General features: G+C 35.5%; 1 protein-coding gene across 8 annotated transcripts in view; it reads right to left on the reverse strand.

The window, feature by feature from the left end:
- The window catches only part of JMJD1C (jumonji domain containing 1C), a 346,802-nt gene that overhangs the window by 61,685 nt on the left and 262,795 nt on the right, over nt 1-22,322 (reverse strand). For all 8 annotated transcript variants that reach the window (XM_044755764.2, XM_014833340.3, XM_070488619.1 and 5 more), the window contains one exon: nt 19,191-19,304. Coding sequence is in view for 2 of the 8 variants with exons in the window: in XM_014833340.3 (XP_014688826.1) it covers nt 19,191-19,304 (114 nt within the window). In the remaining 6 variants the exon portion in view is untranslated. The remainder of the gene's footprint in view (nt 1-19,190; nt 19,305-22,322) is intronic.

A 22,322-nucleotide genomic window follows, 5' to 3' on the forward strand; every position in this document is an offset into this window, starting at 1 on the left:
CTTTTTAAAATTTTCCCTTTGGCTTCTCATATGCTATGGGAGAGGAAACCAGATTAGACAGCTTGTTGGAATTATGTTTGAAGTAGTCTCTGAGGATGGGACTAACAGGCTCTCTTATGAGTCAAACATATTAGGAATATATTTCATTCAACAACATTTTGAACACCAGCTGTCACTTAGTGTGCCAAAAGACTGGCAATACATATAAGAGTTTCTGCCCTTGAGGACTGTAGAGTCAGTTGGAATAGAGACTAACACAAATCACTGCAAGCACAGATTAAACTGAGTCTTAACAGAGGATACAGGGGTGAGACAAAGATGATGGGGAAGGATAACCTAGTTAGGTGTATCAGGAAAAGTAACACGGAAGAGGAGATATTTAAGTTGAAACTTGAGAAAAGCATGGACACCAAGATTTTTTGGTTGAAACTTAAAAAATGCAAGGTAACTTACCATGTTACGGGAGATCAGAAAAGAAGGGCTTTCAAGACAGAGGAAAATGTATGTGCAGGCACAGATGGATGAAACAGTATGGCATGTGTGGAGAACTTTTAAGTACACTGGTATGGATTGGATGGGGGCAAGGGAATAGGAAGACTGAAGGACCCTATTTGGAGAGTTCTGTAATAATCCAGCCTGGTGAAAATGGAAGCCTTAAAATAGAGATGAGGAGGATGGAATGGACATAAGCAATGTTAAGAAGCCAGAATCAGCAATTTTTGGAGGCCGATAAATAAGGGCAAGAGAAGTACATGAAACATTCCCAAATCTTGCGTGATATAAACAACGTAGATGTGGTTACACCCTTCGCCAGGATATAGAATGATTAGGAAGAAAGACAAGGTCTGAGTGCTGAAATTCAGCACACTGTGCGGTAGAATATATGGGTTTCACCTTGTCAGTGACATCTATTGTGAGCACCCTATTTAATACAGTCATGCATTGCTTAACTATGGGGCTACACTCTGAAAAATGTGTCGTTAGGTGATTTTGTCACTGTGCCAACATTATACAGTGTACTTACACAAACCTAGATTGCATAGCCTACTACATATAGAGGCTATGTGGTACTATTCCTATGGGACCACCATCATATATGTGGTCCATCGTTGACTGAAATGTTGTTATGCAGTGCAGTAACTGTAGTCTAACCTGCCTCTTCCCTCTTCATTCCTAATTGCTCTTACCTGGCTTTACTTTTTCCTTTTGTCCTAGCAGTAACTAAACTGTCTATCATACTGTATCATTTACTTATTATTATATTTATCATCTACTGTGCCTCCTCTAGAATTTAAGTTCCAAGGGGGCAGGAATTTTTGTCAAAATAGTGCCTGGCACAGAGAAGATGCTACACAAACAATTGTTAAATGAATGATAGTACAGCAGGGAGGTCTGGACTAGAGTTATAGATTCAGAAGATAGAGTTTTAAATGATAGTGAAAGCATTGGAAATATGACATTGCTTAGGCTAAGTAGTGAAATGAGAAGACATCAAAAGGTAAGACTGTGGAAAACTACCTAGCATCAAAACTACAATCAGCAAAGATGGCTGATAAAGAGTAGGGAAACCTAAAAAGAGATGGCATGGAAGCAATTTCCAAGACTATGATCCAGTGTTAAATGCAAGGGTTCAGTAGGACAGGGATGGAGACTAGAATAATCTATTTAATAATTAAGAGGTTATTAGTAATCTTAACAACATCAGTTTTGTGGAAGTGGAGGCAGAAGACAGGCTACAATAACTGGAGATGTTATTAGGAGGTAAGAAAATATAAAAGGTCAGATTAGATTTATAATAAGTCTAGCTATGAAGCAAAGGAGTAAGATAAGGCAATAACTAGAATGGGTGTGATGAGAGAACCTTCATTTATTTTTTTATATTAGAATGTAGAGAACTGAATTTATTTATGTAATGAAGGAAAAGAAAAACAATGAAGAATAGGTTTAAGGTATGTTAAATGGAGCAAAGCGTCTTTGAAGATGGATTCTGGAGCACAAGGACAGCGACTAGCCTTTTAAAACACAAGGGAGAGAGAAGAACAATATCAAGACTATAAAACACACAAAAAATGAGTGAACATACTCCTAGCAGGAGATACCCTAAAGATAAAAAGAAGTGCAAAAAAAAATTTAGACTGTCTTTTTTTTTTTTTAAAGATTTTATTTTTTCCTTTTTCTCCCCAAAGCCCCCCAGTACATAGTTGTATACTCTTCGTTGTGGGTCCTTCTAGTTGTGGCATGTGGGACGCTGCCTCAGCGTGGTTTGATGAGCAGTGTCATGTCCGCGCCCAGGATTCAAACCAACGAAACACTGGGCCGCCTGCAGCGGAGCGCGCGTACTTAACCGCTTGGCCATGGGGCCAGCCCCTAGACTGTTTTTTATGATTATACTGTTGGGGTAATGTTAGTCTGGCAGTTGCATAATGTAGGATGACAAAGCAAATTAGTAAACATCTGATATTTTAATTCTATTATTCCTGATGTTTCTGAGAACTTGTAACTTTTTAGAACATAACTACTGTGAATAATTGGAATTGACTATATAGACACTTTTTAATTTATGTATGTAAACATACAAGCATAAAGAGAAACATTTAGGCATGAAATAATATACATGGGATTTGCTTTAAAATAATACATGAGGAGCAGTAAGATGAAACAATATTAGCCATGTATTGGTAATTGCTAAAGCTGGATGTACTGGGAATTCGTTTTACTATTCTGTCTGTATATGTTTTAAATTATCTAGGGAAAAAAAGTTTTATCACATCACTCTTCTGCTCAAAACCCTCCAAAGGCTTTCACAAAAATTTTAATGAGAACAAAAAACAAAGTCTTTATAATAGCTTAGAAAGTCCTATTTAACACACCTTTATTACCTTTCTTACTTCTTTCCTACTAATTTCCATAATAATTGTCTCTCTGCTATTCTTTGATTGCTTTCATTTTAGGGACTTTCCATTTTTCTGTTCCAGCTAACACTTCCTGCCAGGTTTTCTTTTTCTCCACAGCATTTATGGTCTTCTAATATACTAAAATAGTTACTTTGCTGTCTGTCTCTTCTTACTAGAAGGTAAGCTATATGAAAAGTAGGGAATTTTATTTCCTGTTTTGTTCATGGCTGTACCTTAAGTACCTAGAAATAGTGCCTGGAACATAACGGGAGCCTAATAAATATTTGTAAAATTGAATTAGTCATAGAAAAAGAAGACGCATCTCTGAGACAAGAGAAAAAGAGGTGAGGAAAGGTGCAAGACAGGTATAAGGACAGGAAGTTAAAGGGATTCCTGCTTGTAACCTCAATTTCCTCTGAGCTGTAGAGAAAGGTCGTCTACTAAGAGAAAAAGAGGAAGCTTAGCTGAGTAGTGATAATTTGGAATGATTGCTTCAGGAAATGGAAGCTCACAAGGAGCACAGAAAAGGATGCCAACTGCTACTAAAGGCTCAGCTGAGACTGGAGACAATACAATGACACCAAAATACATGGATGTAGTTTTCCCTTGCAGTGTTAAGCACTTAGGCCAAGAATTTCCAAAAGAATTTTCTGGGATGATGGAAATGTTCTATATCTGCACTGCCCCAGACATGACTATTTGAGTACTTGAAATGTGGCTCTTATGACTGACAGATTGAATTTTTTAATTTACTTGTACTTAATTTAAATTTAAATAGCCACATGTGACTAGTGGCTACCAATAATGGGCAAATAGGAAATTAAAAGGTAGATGTGACATAAAAACAAAGGCATTAGGCACTCAAGGTGCTGGTAAGAATGATCAAAATAAAATACTACAGGAGAAGTATGTTGGCTAGAAAAAAAATGAAGTGAAAACTAGGAGAATGTAAGAAATTCACCAATTATGTGACCCACTGGTGAGGTGGTAAAGTCTATGAATGACATCTATTTTGCCAGCTCAGGGTTTAAAAGACAATTACTTCTAGTGGGCTTCTTCAAAGTACACATAGCACGAACTGAGATTTACCCAACCAGACCTTTTCATTTTCCGAACTCCTACTATATTTATTCACTTTGTCACAAAAATTCTATAAGGTACAAAGTTCTTTTGTATACATTATCTCATAGACAGTGGCAACACTATCATGAGGCAGGTATTAAATACCTAATTTCATAGATGAAAAATCAAAAATTAAATGATTATATGCCTTGCCCAACATTTCACACAGTAAGCAGAAGAGTTCAGATCTGAGTCCAAGGTGGCCTGCTGCTCTGTTACCAAATTTTAATACTTTAATAGATGTAAACTTCCCCCCCAACAAGAGTCAAAATTCCCTAAGAAAATACATTTTATATTATGAGCATGTATGTGTATGACTAGATATCTTAAAAGGGAATCTCAATAAAATTTGGCAACTGTTGTGTGCTGATTTTGATTCTTCTCTCTATAGTTTAAGATTTGATTAATTTGTAAACTATTTCTTATTTTACTAACATTAGCACTAAATTGGACACTCTCAAGTTCCTGGAGTTCTGGGGCAAAAGACAGAGCTACCCAAGTTGTGCCATCACCCAAATTGAACTCATAAAAAATATAACTACAAATATGTATATTTATACCTATTTTTGGAACAAGACAGAATGGGAAAGAGATATAGCTAGGAAGTGATCAAGACCAATAAAAACAAATCAGTAGTTCAGCACTCTCCTTTATAGTGCTGCTGGTAAACAAGATGAATTAAACACACTTTTGGCCAGACCAGAGCCTCACAATCCTTCATAACACTAACAACATGCCAGTCAGATGCTACTAACTGATGCGAGTATGCCTAACTGATATAACATAAGCAATAAACATTAAGAACAACTCTTAATAGTGGCCTCTGTTAAGCATTGGAAGGAACTGTTAGTATGTGATGGAACTTAATTCCTTGAAAATAGGAATGGATGTGGGAGAAATAATAAAAACCTGTCCTTCTGAGGTAATTCAGGTATTGTGTTTTTAGAGTCTACATACTAGATAATGTCTTAAAGGCTTTTAAGCTTAAAGATTCTATATACATGAAGAGATTTTTTATTCATCCCTATTATACAAAATTTTCTATTTCTAAAAGTGGCTATTCCACAAATGGCAGAGGGGAGAAGGGTTATTAATTGGGAACAATAACATGTTATTTCCATGTAGACTACCTGACTACCAGGCAAAGAACATCTAGAAAAACATTGAATTTTTTTTTAAAAAATCCCTTATTATTTTATACCACTTACAGATTTGAGAGATATATTTAAGTGCAAATGTGATGGAAAGATATTGCCTATTTATAATTAGTAACCCTTATCAAATAACTAGGTCTAAAGATCTCAGGGAATGTGTGAGTGATTTAAGAATCTGATCTGAAATTAGACTGGATTGGTAGGGGATCATGGATAGCCAGGAAAAAATATTACAGCAATGAGACTCAAGAGCAAGCAGAGCTATGGTAACATTCAGAAAAGAATGATACTTTCTCACATTTACAGTGTCAGCAGTACCTGGCAGGTCACTGTCTGCTGACACTTACTTCTAAACTGACTTGACAAGATTGCTTTGAAGGCTTCCACTGTTCCAGTCGTCTTAATCTACAGTCCAATAGCTCTAAATAAGGGGGGAGGGGGATTGGAAATGTGTGGGAATATTTTTTTCCACTAGTATAATGACTGTGATAAGCCGCTAAAGTCTTTTAACTATACCAAAGCCAGAGACGCCTACTCTCCTACAATTCACTACAAAGCAAACAATCAACATCAACAGTACCTGTGACTGTTAATTTTATGTGCCAGTTTGGCTAGGCTATGGTGCCCAGTTGTTTGGCCAAACACCAGTCTAGATGTTGCTGTGAAGGTATTTTTCAGATGTGATTAACACTTCAATCAGTAGACTCTGAATAAGCAGATTAGCCTCCATAATATGCATTGGCCTCATCCAATCACGTGAAGGCCTTAAGAAAAAAGAATGAGGTCCTCCAAAGAGGAAAGAATCCTGCCTCCAGACTGCCTTTAGACTTAACATCAAGTCTTGCCAGAATTTCCAGATTGCTGGCCTGTCCTGTGCATTTCAGACTTGCCAGCCCCCATAATCGCACGAGTCCATTCCTTAAAACTTTCTCCCCAACCCCTTTTCTCTCTACATACATGCTTGCATAGACACATATTCTATTGGCTTGCATAGACACATATCCTATAGGTTCTGGAGAATCCTAATATAGTACCATATTGAGAAACACTATTAGCTTTCCTTATCTCTTTGCCATCTTCTAAACTCTTGTCTTATGGGAAAAAATAAAACCAAGGAAAAAAACCAAGCAAATATCTGGTATTACTGCATCAGTTGAGGCCACAGTACAGAACACTATGAACATATCTCTAGTTCAGAACTTCCGCTATGTTGCTATAATTATATTTTTGTCTCTCCCTTTGAACTAAAAGAGAATCAAGTATTTTATCTGTCTTTCAATTCCCAGTATTGGCCAGCCCAGTGGTACAGTGGTTAAGTCTGCATGTTCTGCTTCAGCGGCCTAGGGTTTGCTGGTTCAGATCCCGGGTGCAGACCTACGCACCACTTGTCAAGCCATGCTGCGGCAGGCGTCCCACATATAAAGTAGAGGAAGATGGGCCCGGATGTTAGCTCAGGGCCAGTCTTCCTCAGCAAAAAAGAAATGGGGGGGGGGGGATTGGCAGCAGATATTAGCTCAGGGCTAATCTTCCCCCCAAAAATAAAAATAAATTCCCAATATCTAGCAGAGTGACAGGCTCATAGCAATAAATGAGTGACTATATGTTATGGTTCAGTAATCACCAAATCTTTTTTCCTTGACTCTTAAAAACATAACTTCTCTAAAAGGAAGTTAATAATTTACACGATAGGAGTTACACTCCAAAGACTGATCAAGTGCTTTAGAAAATCTGAACAGTTAAGCAGAAGAATATACTTTAATAAGATTTATTTTTAGGGTTAACAATCATTTGGACTAGTTATGAAGCTATAAAAAGTGAAAAGTGGTACCCCAAGTAATCAAAAGAGTGTGGCCCCAGTATAAGGACAATATAGAGACTAAGGGAATAGAATAGAGACCCCAGGGGACCAGCCCCATGGCCCACTGTTAAATTTTACACTCCACTTCAGTATAGTTTTGTCAGTTAGGATCCTGGGAGTGGACCTAGCACGGTTCATCATTCCATGCTGAGGCAGCATCCCCCACAGCAGAGCCAGAAGGACCTACAACTAGAATATACATCTGTGTACTGGGGGACTTTGGGGAGAAGGAAAAAAAAATGATTGGCAACACATGTTAGCTCAGGGTCAATCTTTAAAAGGAGAAAAAAAGAATAGAGTCCAGAAATAAATTCTAGAATAAATGGTCAACTGATTTTCAACAAGGATGCCAAGACTATTCAAAGGGAAAGGACAAATCTTTTCAACAAATAGTGCTGGGAAACTTGGATATCCACATGCAAAAGAATTAAGTTGGACTCTTACCTTATACTATACAAAAAAATTAATTAAAAATGGGTCAAAGATCTAAACATTTGACTAAAACTACAAAATTCTTAGGGGAAATTTTTCATGATGTTGGAGTTGGTAATAATTTCTTGGATATGATACTAAAAGCATAGGCAACAAAAGAAAAATAGGTAAATAGAGAGAAAAGACAACCCAAAGAACGGGAGAAAATATTTGCAAAGCATATATCTGACAACAGATTGATAAAATTTCTAAAGTCAACAACAAAACATACAAACCAAATTCAAAAATAGGCAAAGAATTTCACACCCACTAGGATAGCTATTATTAAGAAAATGGAAAATAACAAGTGTTCTCATAGATATGGAGAAATTAGAGCCCTTGTTGGTGGAAATGTAAAATGGTACAGACGCTGTAGAAAATAGTCTGGCTTTTCTTCAAATGAAACACAAATTTCCATATGCTCCAGCAATTCCATTCTTAGGTATATACCCATAAGAAGTGAAAGGTGAGACTAGCAGCATTATTCATAATAGTCAAGAGAGGGAAACAACCCAAACGTCCATCAACAAATGGAATAGGTAAACAAAATGTGTACACACGTGCGTGCACACACACTCATGAGCATAGGCTGACAATGCAACATTATTCAGCCATAAAAAGGAATGAAATTCTGACACATGCTACAACATCGGTAAAACTTGAAGATATTATATTAAGTGAAAGAAGCCAGTCACAAAAAGGACAAGTATTCTATGATTCCATTTATATGAGGTATCTAGAATAGGCAAAGAAAGTATAGACCAAGAATGTAGAACAAAGGTTACCAGGGGCTGGGGAGTGGGGGGTCTTGGGAAATGGGGAGTTATTGTTTAATGAATACAGTTTCTGTCTGAGATGATGAAAAAATTCTGAGAAAGGAGAGTGGTGATGGTTGTACAACATTATGAATGTACTTAATACCTGTAATACCACTGAATTGTATAATTAAATGGTTAAAATGGTAAGTTTTACTGTTTGCTTCTTTTTAACAAATGTCGTTATTCCTCTACTCCATGAGGACAATGAGGTTGAGGTCAGTCAGGTGGCTGACCCAACCAAAAATGGTTAAGAAAGTTCCTTCTCATCACCATTCCACGTTCACAGGAAAGAAATGGTTAGAGTGTACACAAGTGGACCATCCTACACACATTCTGCTTATTCACTTGATTTCATGCACTTAACCAACCCTGCTGTCCTAGAGCTTAGCTAATTTATATTCCTCCTGAGACAACTCAGCGGTCACCTATTCTAAGAACAGTGGATTCCGCACACCTCCCTGGTGTCTGCAATTTACTACATTTTGCCTACATTTAGATTTACAATTTTCTATGTGTGTTTCTCCCATTAGATTATAAGCTCTATCTATGCAAGGCAAGGTATTCCTGAATACAGCACAGCAGGCCCTCAAATATATGGAAAAAAACAGCCCTCAGTCCTTATTATTACATATTGACTACGGGCTAGTCCTGTTTTGCTTTTAGTCTGAAGCCTAGGAAGACTTGGATTTTAGACACAATCCTTTTGGCTAGAGGCTGAAAGGGCTTTATTTTAAAGTACTGTTTTTCAATTTTAACTCTCAGCAAATCTAGGACTTCAGGATACCTATATGTACAACACAGAAAACTAGGCAGCTGAGAAGATAGGGAGACTGTAAAACATCTTAATCTGTTTGGATTCTCTGCCTAGAGAACAAATGAGTCCAAAAATTAAGCACAAATTTGGAGTATAGCTTGATGCTAGTGTCTGAAAAGTCTAGGGAAATTGTGCAGGCAATAAAATTAAGGAAAAATTTAATGTTATATTTAGGAAAGATGTCAATTCTAAGAAAAAAAACAAAGTATCAAAGAAAGGAATGATGTGCAAATAAGAGCCACTTCCTGTTTAATGTCTCACAAAGGCAGAGGGATATAGTAGAAATATCTTTGAATTAAGCTTTTGGTTCAAGGTCTGTTTAGACTACCACTAGGTGTATTGTGTGAACCTAGATGCCAAGTCACAACTTCCCTAAACCTCACTTTCTTTGTCTATAAAAATTGCTATTATTTATTCTCTCCCTTCATCATATTTCTCCCTTCTCTTTTTAGCCTTTCATTCTTCTATACTCTCTATCTCTAATTTTACTAAGAAAACACAAATGTTAGATCTAAAAGGTCTTGTAAACGAGAGGGGGCAGGTGGGCACTGAATCAACACTGACACAGCAGAGTCACATGGAAACTAGCATTATGAGAAGCAAAAGCTATGAGTAAGCAGAAGAAACCTGTCTGTAGAAAGGAGATTGAGGAAGGGGTGAAGAAAGATTACGTGACTTGAGTTCCTGACTTTCTAGTCTAGTTCCTAATTCCATTCTGAATAAGGTTCAGCTACACTTTCCTGCTACAGATGTCCATGACATTGCCTGTTGTATCGTAATATCCCCCATCCCTTTATTTAATCTAGTTTAAGTGGGTTTCTATTTTTGCTATTATTCATTTGTAAATTAGACTTCTCAAAGAGTTAATATATGTATCTTGAAACCATTACACAAAATTAAGATAACAATACAATCTGTTTTTCTCATAAGGCTGACATAAGAATTAACTAAAATAATGCACATGGAAATATTTTGGAAACTGTCGAACTTTACATATGGAAAATATTAACAACACTGAAATAAAATTTTGATTTTGGGATTTTAAATAACATGGCTGTGCTTTAGTAAGAATTTGCAACTGGGCAAAAGGTATAAATAAATAATATCAACCTCTTTTGATTGGCAGAAAGGGAACTAGAAAATTTTTCTCAATGGTAACTAGTGATGGCTTGCAATCTTTGGAATCTGATGTCTACAAGCATAATTCACATACTTTAAATTCATAACAGCAGCCACAAAAAATAAAAAAGAGACGAGCAGATTTTTCAGCATATGATCATAGCAGATTTGAGACCAGGAGAAAACTATTGCAGACTGTGACTTATAAATGTTTTTAATCTGAATACTGCAGGACAGCTCATACATGGGCCAAATTTCAGTCAAAATAACACGTTTCTGGACTCCATGGATATATTTTCAGCACACCAAGTTTTGCAACCAATTTTTACAAATGAAGAACTCCCTTTCTAATGGCAACAGATATGCATTTGGGTAAATCAACATACCTGATTTGTGGGACCTTAATAAGCATGTTTCCCAACTATTGTGAAATCACGGCGATATAAAATCAGGCAGGTAGAAGATAAAAGGAGTACTTTAAAAAGAATGCAGAGCAAAATTACTGAATATTAAAACATGATTTACCAACTTTAAATTTTAAAACGCCTACTTAAATAAGGAAGTACATGGATTCTGTTTTAGCTACTGGTTCCCCTTTTCTTTTAGTCCATCCTACTTTCTAGGCTTCGTCTTGGCTCCACTATTGCAAGCTGTCACTTTTGACTAGAAATGGAATAAAGCCAAGTACTACACAATAGCAGCTTCCTGCTCTGGCCTCATCTTCTAGGCCACCCCCAGGCCAAAGCCTGCCCACAGATGTTGATCCTACCAAGCCAATAATCCACCAGTAATCAGTTTCACAGCTATGGCTATGATCCTGTAGTTTTTACACTCTTGGCACAGTGTATATCCTACAATCTCACAGTTCTCATTTTTTCTGACTTTATGGCAACAAAGAGCCTCTAAATTTCAATCAAATGCTAATATGAAGGCAAAGTGAAATGAAAAAGGGAAAAAACTCAGGGACTAACTGAGAATGTGCTCAACTTCTGTCAAAATATAATTCAGAAACAGATATAGAAAAATACAGAATGGAAAGCTCTAAGTACTATTAATCCAAATAATCCTATTATCTCAATTTTGCAAATTTAGATTTGCATCTGGCACTGCCTGAAGTCAACAGTTCTCTCTTTTGAGATAAACCTAGATTTAGGTTGAATATCTTTTATCCCTGAGATTAAAATAATTAGTCAGGGATTAACTTGCTTAGGTTAATGTTGGTCAGAAATGCTTCTTCCACACTGAGCAAGTTCACAGAATTATGGCTCTAAGTGTTGGGAAGGAACTTCAAAAGTCATTTAGCCCAACTCTTATTCAATGCTTATAGGATTTCTAAATGGTGGTACTATCTCCAGAGCCAAACAATAAAACAATTCCATAACTTGCTGAATATCACCTACACTTTTTGAGATAAAAATAACTATCAGCAGCAAATGGAGCTAATGACTTTCCCTGTGGGAAAAAAGGTAAGGGTGTGCTGTGGAGGGTAATACCATAATAGGCTCTGCATCTTTTCTAATATCATTTTCCCAAAATAAGTTTCAAAAGTCACCATGGACTCTTATCCGAATACACTTCTTAAAAAGGGAGGGAGGAGAGAAGAAACACTACTACAAAGATATATTCTGTTACACACTGACCGTGGTTTGTATTGACAGCGAAAAAGTTTATCTAGCACCAGGTGCAGAAATAATGGTAGGAGTCCCAGAGAAGACAAATAAGACAGATTGTTAAAAGTGAGAGGTGCAGATGGTGGCAGAGAAATGTCCAATGATTGTGTATGGTAGGAAGAGAAAGAAGTTTCAAATATCTACGAAAAAAGTTTAAGATATCTACAAAAAGGGAAATTTAGAACACGTCTTAAATAGCTACCTTCTATTGAGCAGTTTCTAAGTAGTAATAAACTCTTTAATATACCATTCCATTTAAAATTCCTAACAACTTTGAGGTATATAGTATCTTTATCTTATAGATATGCAAACCATTTATTTAGAATGCTTTAGACTTTCCCAATGTCACATGCTAGCAAATGGCAAAGCTAGGATTTGCAACCATGTCTGCGTGAACTGACTTCAAAATTCATGCTCTTAAATCATTATGCCAGATGGATTTTCTAGAAGAAAAGATTCTATTCAAGACCCAATCAATTAGCTGCTTCTGAAATATTACAATAACCAGACGCCACTGTTATGTAGAAAATTTTGTTACTCTCTTGGCTTTAAAGCTTTCAATGATTCATATGGCCTACAAGATAAAAGTCACTCAGTAACTGTATCTAGCAGTCTTTTTCCTCTTATCTGACTCCACAATACTTATTTATCTAGTATGGTATCTACTATTCAAAATCAAACTCTCTTTTCTAGCTAGGCCTATATTCTACTGTCCCCTAAATCCACCTCCTCCTATTGTTGATCCAGCTATCCCTTGTGCCAAATGTCTGCCCTACTCTCCTTATCTTTCACTTCCACCTCCATTCAAATATATCCCATTCACCTTTTAACTCCTTCATGAGACTTCTTTAACCCTTTCAATACTTCTCCTTTCTTTGTATTCCTAAAGTCTTTACTATGCATTTTTGGCTCCTTAAATAAAGTCTATTTCAAGGAAATTGTTTTCTTTTCTTTTTTTTTTTTTGAGGAAGATTAGCCCTGAGCTAACTACTGCCAATCCTCCTCTTTTTGCTGAGGAAGACTGGCCCCTGAGCTAACATCCGTGCCTATCTTCCTCTACTTTATACGTGGGATGCCTACCACAGCATGGCTCTTGCCAAGTGGTGCCATGTCCGCACCCGAGATACGAACCGGCGAACCCCAGGCCACGGAGAAGCAGAATGTGTGCACTTAACCGCTGCACCACCAGGCCAGCCCCAGAAATTGTTTTCTTATGTAAGTTGTCATGGTTTATAAACTCCTTTTGGGAAAGAAAAAAAAAAAGACTATGACTTATTAACTTTTAAAAACCATTAAGCACCTAGCAGGATGCTATCAATAGGGAGAGCACAGAATTTAAATAACTGTTAAATGAATGAAGTCAGGATGTTTCCCAGGCCAGATATTAAAATTTTTAAAGAGCAAGTAAAAGGGAAGTAGAGTCTAAGCAAAGTCTCCTTTCTGGGGAAGAATCAAGTGAGTCAACAGTCAGTAGAACACTAGTCCCTCTATCTTTTGTGCCTGTTTCTTCTTCTAACTACACTGCAGACGCTCTCATTCTTGGGGGAATAGGGCTGGGTGCACTCCACTCTTATATCCCAACAGGAGATGTGCTTTCAGTCTTTCTTATAAATTGCTATAAAACATATCTCTTAATGCCAAATTCAGTCATCACTGCAAAAAACATCTAACTTCTATCTTAAAAACAACAATAACAGTTTGCTTGGTAGTTTCTGGAAGTCATTTATTATTTTCTTTTAGTAAAATTAATGGGAGAGCTGTCATTTGATACCAGGAAAAGAACAAAACTGAGAGGAATTCTGGGAGAGAAACATTTACATAACTATACTAATAAGTGCTGTATCTGGTCAAATTCCCATTTGCTCTATAGGAATGTTATAGTTTAAAAATGCTCTAAAGTAATATATCTGTACTACAAAATTGAAGTAAGAAGAAAGAAAATTTTGAAAAAGTCTTGTTTCAATCCACCAAAGCAATACTAACATGAAGTTTTCTTTATTTCCTTCTGTAAACTATTAACAACATCATCAAAGTTCCCTGGGGAATAAATCTGCTTATACGCCAAATTACTACCAACAAGATTTTCAAACTTGTCGGTGGCTCACTTATGTCAAATATTTAATTCCACAAAATATAATATTTGGCTAGTAACAACCAACCAACCAGTTAATTGTCCACCTTGGCTAACTGGGGACTAAATTTCACCTCATTCACACTCTCTCAACCTTGTTTGTGAAGCAATTCCAAACTCCATAGGACAATAACAAAAATTTAGAAGGAAAAAAATATATGCCTCTGCTACATTACACTTTCTAAACTGGTAACTTACCCTAGGCAATCATTTGAGCTATTTTTAGTAAATCAGATGTGTTAAGCAACAACTACCTTAGGAATATCCTGAACCCACAGCCAATAAATTTATATAATCAATGATAGAAAAATTGTGGGTCAAAATGGACTCAAAGTGGGAAAACAACTTTCTCACTGAAGGACTACAGAAATGATAGATACATACATCTGACACAGTCCAGACATATTCATTAACTAAATAATGTAAGACTCTTCTATGTTTAAGTCTTTAAGCAATCTTTAGTCCAGATACTGAGAAAATACTCAGGTCTGTTCCACCCATTCCCTTTTCCTTCAACCACCAATTCACAGCACAATAGTACTATATCTAATACTTAGTAGCATAATGTCTATATCCTATGATGATAACAACTGTAGTATTAATAGTCTTATCTCTAAACTTTTACCAGCTTTTTATGACCCAGAACTTCAAATAGGATCATTTCTTCAGGTCTAGGATGATTCTACTTTGTTCTAGGGAAAATATTTCATTACTACAATGAATTTTAATATATAATAAGATAAAAAGGGTATAACTTTGAACAAGCATATTCTGCTTAAAATCTCTAATGTTTTTAAACTAGTGCCCTTTTTATTGTTCCTTTATTACATTTAAAAGCAAAGAGGATTGTGATCTCTAAAAAATACTGGACTAACAAGCCAGACCAACCCAGCTTAATTGATATGAGTCATGTACAATTTTCAGGTAAGAAATAATCTCTTCTATATCCTCTATGAAGCAACCAACCTGAAAACTGCAGATGTGTGCATGGCCAGAAGCCAAAATCCAGGACAAGATGATTTCAAAATCATGCTAAAAGTTCAATGTTCGCATTTCATTATGAAACTGTTTTTATATGAATTTATTAAAACTTCAAATTTTAATGGAAAGCTTTTTAAAACTTCTCTAATCATCTTCCAAAGTAAAGCAACAATACTACAGAAATCACACTAACTCAAAACTAAAGAAAAATTCCAAAACTCTTAAAGAAACATTTTTAAAAATCAATAATTTGTTTTTTCCTCCTTCTTCTCAGCCAGCTGAAAGACACAGCAGAATCTGCAGAGTTCCCTCCTACTTCCTCTCTTTTCCCTTCCCCCTCTACTTCAAAGAAAATTAACTGTGGCCAGGCATGATCAGGAAATTTAAAAGGAGGAAGCAGAAATTCATTTGTGCGCATAAGGAAGGAAAAAACAGAATGAACAATACTATGGTATGCTGCTTCAGTGACCTAATTAATATGCATCCATTATATTGTCTATAAGATATTGGTTTGATTTTTCTCCTCATTCAACTTTCTTTCAGAATATTGAAAACTACACTCTATGACAGTTGCACTCAGTCCCCCCAACTACATGTCACCTAAAAAACTGACTGATGAACTAACTTAAAACATGCCATCTCATAGTCAATGCATTGAAATCATTCAGAGATAAATGCAGGATTCAAACCAGTGACCTAAAAGTGAAAGGATCTGTATTGATCCCAAGTCATCTGTTTCCTAACCATCACCCTACAATCTATGTTATCATTCTGATAAATTGACAGAGTGCAACTATAAAGGAAAGTAAAGGAGCATACTATTACAGAATAAAATACTGAGAAGTTGGGGCTGGCCCCGTGGCGGAGTGGTTAAGTTCGCGCACTCCGCTGCAGGCAGCCCAGTCTTTTGTTGGGTCAAATCCTGGATGCGGACATGGCACTGCTCATCAAACCATGCTGAGGCAGCGTCCCACATGCCACAACTAGAAGGACCCACAACAAAGAGTATACAACTATGTACCCAGGGGCTTTGGGGAGAAAAAGGAAAAAATAAAATCTTTAAAAAATAAATAAATAAATAAATAAAAATTAAAAATAAAATACTGAGAAGTCAAGGAGAAAGATGGTGAATGGGAATTCCCACTATAAAAACATTAATTAGATTCACAGCAAAGAATCATTTGTGGTAATTTTTAAAACATTACTATGTATACTCATCACTCTATACACAAATGCCAATTCCAAGCAAGACTTTTTCCCCGTCATACTTAAGAAGTCTATAAAGGATAATTAACACCCAGATTCAGAAGAAACTGCCTCATGAAATTTAAAAAGTGAGAAAAAAACAGGGAGACCATTTAAAAGACTTGTTCAATTTTCCCCAAACTCCCTTTGACTTACATAGGGTTATCCTAAGGTTAAGACATGTCAGGCAGTATTTACTATATCTATGCCAGTAACAGCTGCCATGTTTAAGATGCCAAAAAAACTTAATGTACTGTTTGGACAACTGGTTAAAGAAAAGCATTCTGGGATAAAGCCACTCTAATTACACGAACTCTAAAATTGCTTCCTTTAACTGTAATGTGTCTATATTTCATTTAAATAAATAAATTTGAAAAACTTGACTGAGCCATCGTAGGTCTCTGGAGTAAATTTTCATTCACAATATTACAGTAGGTGCCTATCATTTACACACTGGAGAAAATATTTTTGTATTTCTTAACGTGATTAAAAAATCTAAATATAAAAATTGAAACACATTCAAAACAGCTCTACTGCAATCCATCATAAAACTAACTAAACTTGCCGGCCCAGTGGTGCAGTGGTTGAGTTCCCACATTCTGATTCAGTGGCCTGGGGTTCGCCCGTTTGGATCTCGGGTGTGCCCATGGCACCGCTTGGCAAGCCATGCTGTGGTAGGCGTCCCACATATAAAGTAGAGGAGGATGGGCAGAGATGTTAGTGCAGGGCCAGTCTTCCTCAGCAAAAAGAGGAGGATTGGCAGCAGATGTTATCTCAGGGCTAATATTCCTCAAACAAAAAAAAATAAATAAATAAAATTAATGGACCAGCCCAGTGGCACAGGGGTTAAGTGTGCACTTCTGCTTTGGCGGCCTGGGGTTCACCAGTTCGGATCACAGGTACGGACACGGCACCACTTGGCAAGCCATGCTGTGGCAGGCATCCCACAATAGTGGAGTAAGATGGGCATGGATGTTAGCTCAGGGCCAGTCTTCCTCAGCAAAAAGAGGAGGATTGGGAGCAGTTAGCTCAAGGCTAATCTTCCTAAAAAAAAACCAAACAAAAAAACTTAACTAACACTTAAAAAGAAATTCTAAAATTAAGGTATGCCGCGTCCCTAAATCAAGTGCTCTTAGAGTAACTACTCATTTTTTAGAACTGAGAATTCACATTATTTGTGAAACACAAATGGTTAAAATGTTAAGTGAATCACTTCACCTCTGGAAGATACAGTACCTTCTACGTCAGAGGTCAATTTACCTATACTAGCAGAGCAATAAAAATAGCTTACTAACAAAGACAATCACACAATTCACCAATCTACTTTTAGCTCTTGTGCCTTTATTTTTAACAAAATGATAGAAGTATCAGAATCAAAAACAGTTTAAAATGTAAAAACATCCCCAAACTATAAAATGTTAGCACATTCTTTCAATCACTATAATTTTAATAAACATGTTGTAGAGTTTTAGGCAACCTGGCAAAACAGTTTATTTTTAAAAGTAATTTCTACATAATAATTTCACTTCTCTAAATCAATGCCAAGCTGAAATTTCCAGAGTGCTAATCAGCAACCACAGAATTAAAACATTATCAGTTGGAAAGTTCCTTTGATTTTACCTAGACTTACCTAGTCTAATTCCCACGAAAAGATTGTCAGAAATGAAACAAATTATAATAAGACCTATAGTAAGCCAAATGGATTCACAATTAAAAGCAAAACAAAATAAAACTTGAGGGAAAAGCTCTAACACCTTCACTGTTAAACTGAGACTTGCTATGGATATTTACAAATAAATATTGTAAACAAAGAGCAAAAGCTAACAGTACAAAAACGAGCCCACTTAACAAAATAAGAAAAATAACATGGAAAGACCAAAGTACATCTATGTAGACGTCAAAATAGGAACTAATATTTAACTGAGGGAACTATCATCTCATTTTGGTAGATCTAATAGAAGAGGCTCGTAACTACTCTAATTCCCTAAGTACTATAACTTCATACACAACAAATCACTGCTCATTAACTCAAGTTCTTCTTCTTTCCATGGAAACGATGCCTCTACATTTTATTTTTGAAAAACACTATTCTGAAATGAAACAGGAGTGCTGACTTTCAGTTCCATTTTTTAAAAAGTCAAACTAGTTCACTCATCTTTTCCTTCAATACAATTACTATATTATTTTAAACATTTAAATAAAAAAACATAAAATATATAGACTTAATTCAGTCTAAAATCCAAATCTACAAAGAAAATGAACTGTGCATTTTTACTTATAGCTTTAAAAATTAACTGATAGAACATCACTAGAAACTTTCAAAAACATTTAGCTTACCACTTTGATGAGTTTCTTCACATGATTTAAATCTAAAAAGCCTACCAGAAAACGTTTTTCCAATCAAATGTATTTGTATTTAAACTGCAAAAACTGGGAAGTATAATTTAGAAACCGAACTGTTCAATTAATGACAACCTGAAAGAATACTCCCACTGAAAAAGAAAATGAACTACTATTATGCTAAAATGATATGTATGCATATAGTAAACACTAACCTCACTTAATTACATTAACTGATCCAATGCTTAACCTTCGGAGCTGGAAACAAAGCTAATTTATACTAATATCTAACCCTTTATTTTCTAACAATGGACATTATTTAGAATGACAGGGACTTTATTTTGCTCACTTGTGTATTCCCAGTGATAGAATGCTACCTGGCTCATAGTAAGTTCTCAGGATATATTTGTTGATTGGATAAATAAATCATTTATGCTATAATCGAAATTTATTGAAGGCACTGGGCTCCTTGCACACCTAGATGTTAGTTACAATTCAGTTCTTAAAAGAAGATCTAAACATCAGCGAGGTTTAATGATAGTTAACTTTTAAAAGCAACCTAAAATTTCTTACCTGGTAGGGCTGAAAGGCACTATCTTCAGTTAAAAAATCCAGTTGTTTATCTACAAGGAATTCTACAGCAGTGATTGAACTGGGTATACTTTTTTCAACCAGGGGTTTGAAAGTCTGGTAAGAGAGCAAAAAAAAAAATTTTAATGGTTATTTTCTGAGTTTCATCCTCAAATTGTGACGGGGTATATATAAATACAACGTATTAATGTTATTATCATAATGTTTTTAGGATACAAATTAATATTAGTTTTTATATTATAATCTAAAGTAATGCTTTGATCCATACAATATAGTATTTTGTATTCATTAAAGAGGAATGAAGTAGATTTATAAGGGATGATATGAAAAAAACCCCAGTATATTAAGCCCCAGTTTTTTATTTAAAAACAGAGATATAATCAAGTATACACGCATAGAAAAATTTCTAGGATGAAAAAAAGAGATTGCTTCTGAAAAAGTAAACTGGGTAGGAGAACTTATTCACCCGAACTTGTCTTTAAAAAAGATATAAGTGTTATTCTTTATAAAATAAAGTAGTTATGACTTAAACATGCATAATTTTTTCCTAGCTCACTCACATCATGAAGGATTTTAAATGATCAGGATGCATCTGGTCTTTTAACTCCACCCTATGTACTATCAACCCTCATCCCGCCCCTGCCCCAAGCACAAATAAAAATCCAGCTGCTTCAGTGAGAGCAGCATGGGGGAAGGGAGGAGGAAAAGAAGGAGGAGGTAAGAATTAGTACACAAAATCCACCTTTTCAGTACTCTCTCTCCAGAACTACACTACCTAAAACCACCACGACCACAAGAACGTGGGGCCAGGGGTGAAGTGGATATGGAATCCATGGTCATTTGATTATTTTAAATAAGATATATTTTACATAAAGGATTTCACTCATTTCTTGGGGTGGGAGTGGCAGGGAGGGACGCAGGAGAGGAAGAGGAAGGAAGGAAATAAAGGTACTACGTATGCATTTTTTTATGACTGTCACACTCACTTTCGAAGCAGAAGCAGCTTGAATAAAAACCAAGTATCTTATATTCATGGTACTGTTCTAAAAACTTAAAAAGTGAAAACAAAATTTCACCACCTTAAAAACAGCGGTTTTACTACCAAAAAAAAATCTAAGTTTGGAAAATGAAATTAACAACCACCTCTGTTTCTAAATTACCTATAGCACATGGAGAAATCTTTCTCAGTACACGGCAACTTGTGTGACTGTTTGGATGTAAACCAAAGCTTTTGGCAGAGACTGTAAAAATCCCCAGGAGATCCAAAGCCATTGTGTTTCCCCCTTCTCTTATTATGTCTCAAAGAAATCTAACATCTTGCTAATCGCAATTAATAAACACTCAGGGGAAAAACTTTTCAAGATCTATGATTCAGAGTGGCTCTTAAGAGGTTAATTTCTATATGTAAGAAATTCCTTTCAAAGCTTTCAATTCAATTTGCTGAGTCTGGAACACTGTTTTGAAAATGCCAAAACCACATGAGAATATTTCTATAGTATCCGCGCTATAAACTTACAAATAAAATCTTTGCTAAACTAAAATAACATGAAAAACTTTTCTGACATCCCCACTTAATTTCAGTGTTTATGATTAGAAAATCTAATCACAGTAAAAGGCTCCCTCCCCTGTCCTAGGGCTAACCTTTCAAGTACTATATGTGTAGCAAAAGTATTTTTATTTGGGCAATAAATTATATTTTCAAAACAAACAGGCCCCCATTATTTAGTTATCTCCTACTACTGTTGCCATCTAATCTTTTCCATTGACCAAGACAAAATTCCTAAAATTATCATCTCATAAAATCCTACTCATTATTTTACCTAAGGAGTAACTAAAATTTGTAAGAAATCCAAGAGCATTTATTCTATTTAGACTTCAAAATCTACCAGTATGTGATCGATTGACATGAAATATGTAACATTTTCCATATTGTATCTTTGTCTGTTTAGTTTTTAGTAAACTAGAAAACACTGGCACGTTTTCCAAGAGGACTTTTAATCCTTGAACTTTATCAAATGCTCTATTTTTTCATTTACCATGTCAGGTCAACTTGCAAGTAACAAAAAGGTCCACACAAGGTATTATCTAAGTAGCTGAAGATACAATTCAATTAAATAGAATTTGAAAAAGAAGTAAACTTCTGTCTGAGTGCCTCTTTCTTACCCAAATAATATAGGTGGGTTGCATTTCCTATGAGACCTAGTCATTTTATAATATGAAAAACATTCTTGTGAAGAGAACCTCTAAAGCTTTGCTTTTAAAGGTAGGTCAGAGTATTAAGGGTAAATTTCAACAGGCGAACTTATCACAATTTAAATTACTGAGTTAGGGGAAAAAAAGCTCAGTTTCTAGGCTAAAATAAAATGAGACTTGCTCATTTTAAGGTATCTAACTGAAAGCCATTGGCAGAATTTAGCTACCAGAAATGTTAAAAGACTAGTTTTAATGCTCTATTTCTGATACATGAATACTTACAATCATGTACAAATGGAGGTCAAAAGTATACCATGCTTCTTAAATAGCACATAAGGCCACATCGTACAAATTTTAAAATGTGCAACTATATTTAAACTACAAATATTTTCCCACCAAGTGCCGATAAATACTTTTATAGGAGTTGTTAAAGAAATGTTTCAAAATGTATTACATGAGCAACCCTGAAAAATGTGAGCTCTTACTTTATAGAAAAATTAAAGATGAACAACATATAAAACTAAGTAGTTAAAATATATCCTCATTTTTTAAAGTGGCAAATCAACGATGTAACCACTATTAATTTTTGTAGCTAATTCAAACATATTTCAAAGATATGTTATTAGCTTAAAAACGAAAACATAAATATTTACATAAAAGCAAATGTATCCTACAGCTTTTATGATGAATCTGTAGTAAATATTTCACAGGTCTAGGTGCACTGGAATGTAAAGAAACTAGAACTCATGCATAACTAAGTAATTCAAGACTCTAAAGATATATCATTCTTTGAGGAACTTCCACAGCCTAAGGGGAAGCAATGAGCCACCATCTGATGAAAGTCACAGTAGAATAGAACCCTAATCACAAAAAGACTATTATTTCAATGCTGAAAAAGCCTTTGAAAATCCAAATGAAAAT

This window comes from Equus asinus, chromosome 2 (assembly GCF_041296235.1).
Source record: "Equus asinus isolate D_3611 breed Donkey chromosome 2, EquAss-T2T_v2, whole genome shotgun sequence".
Taxonomy (NCBI): Eukaryota; Metazoa; Chordata; class Mammalia; order Perissodactyla; family Equidae; genus Equus; species Equus asinus.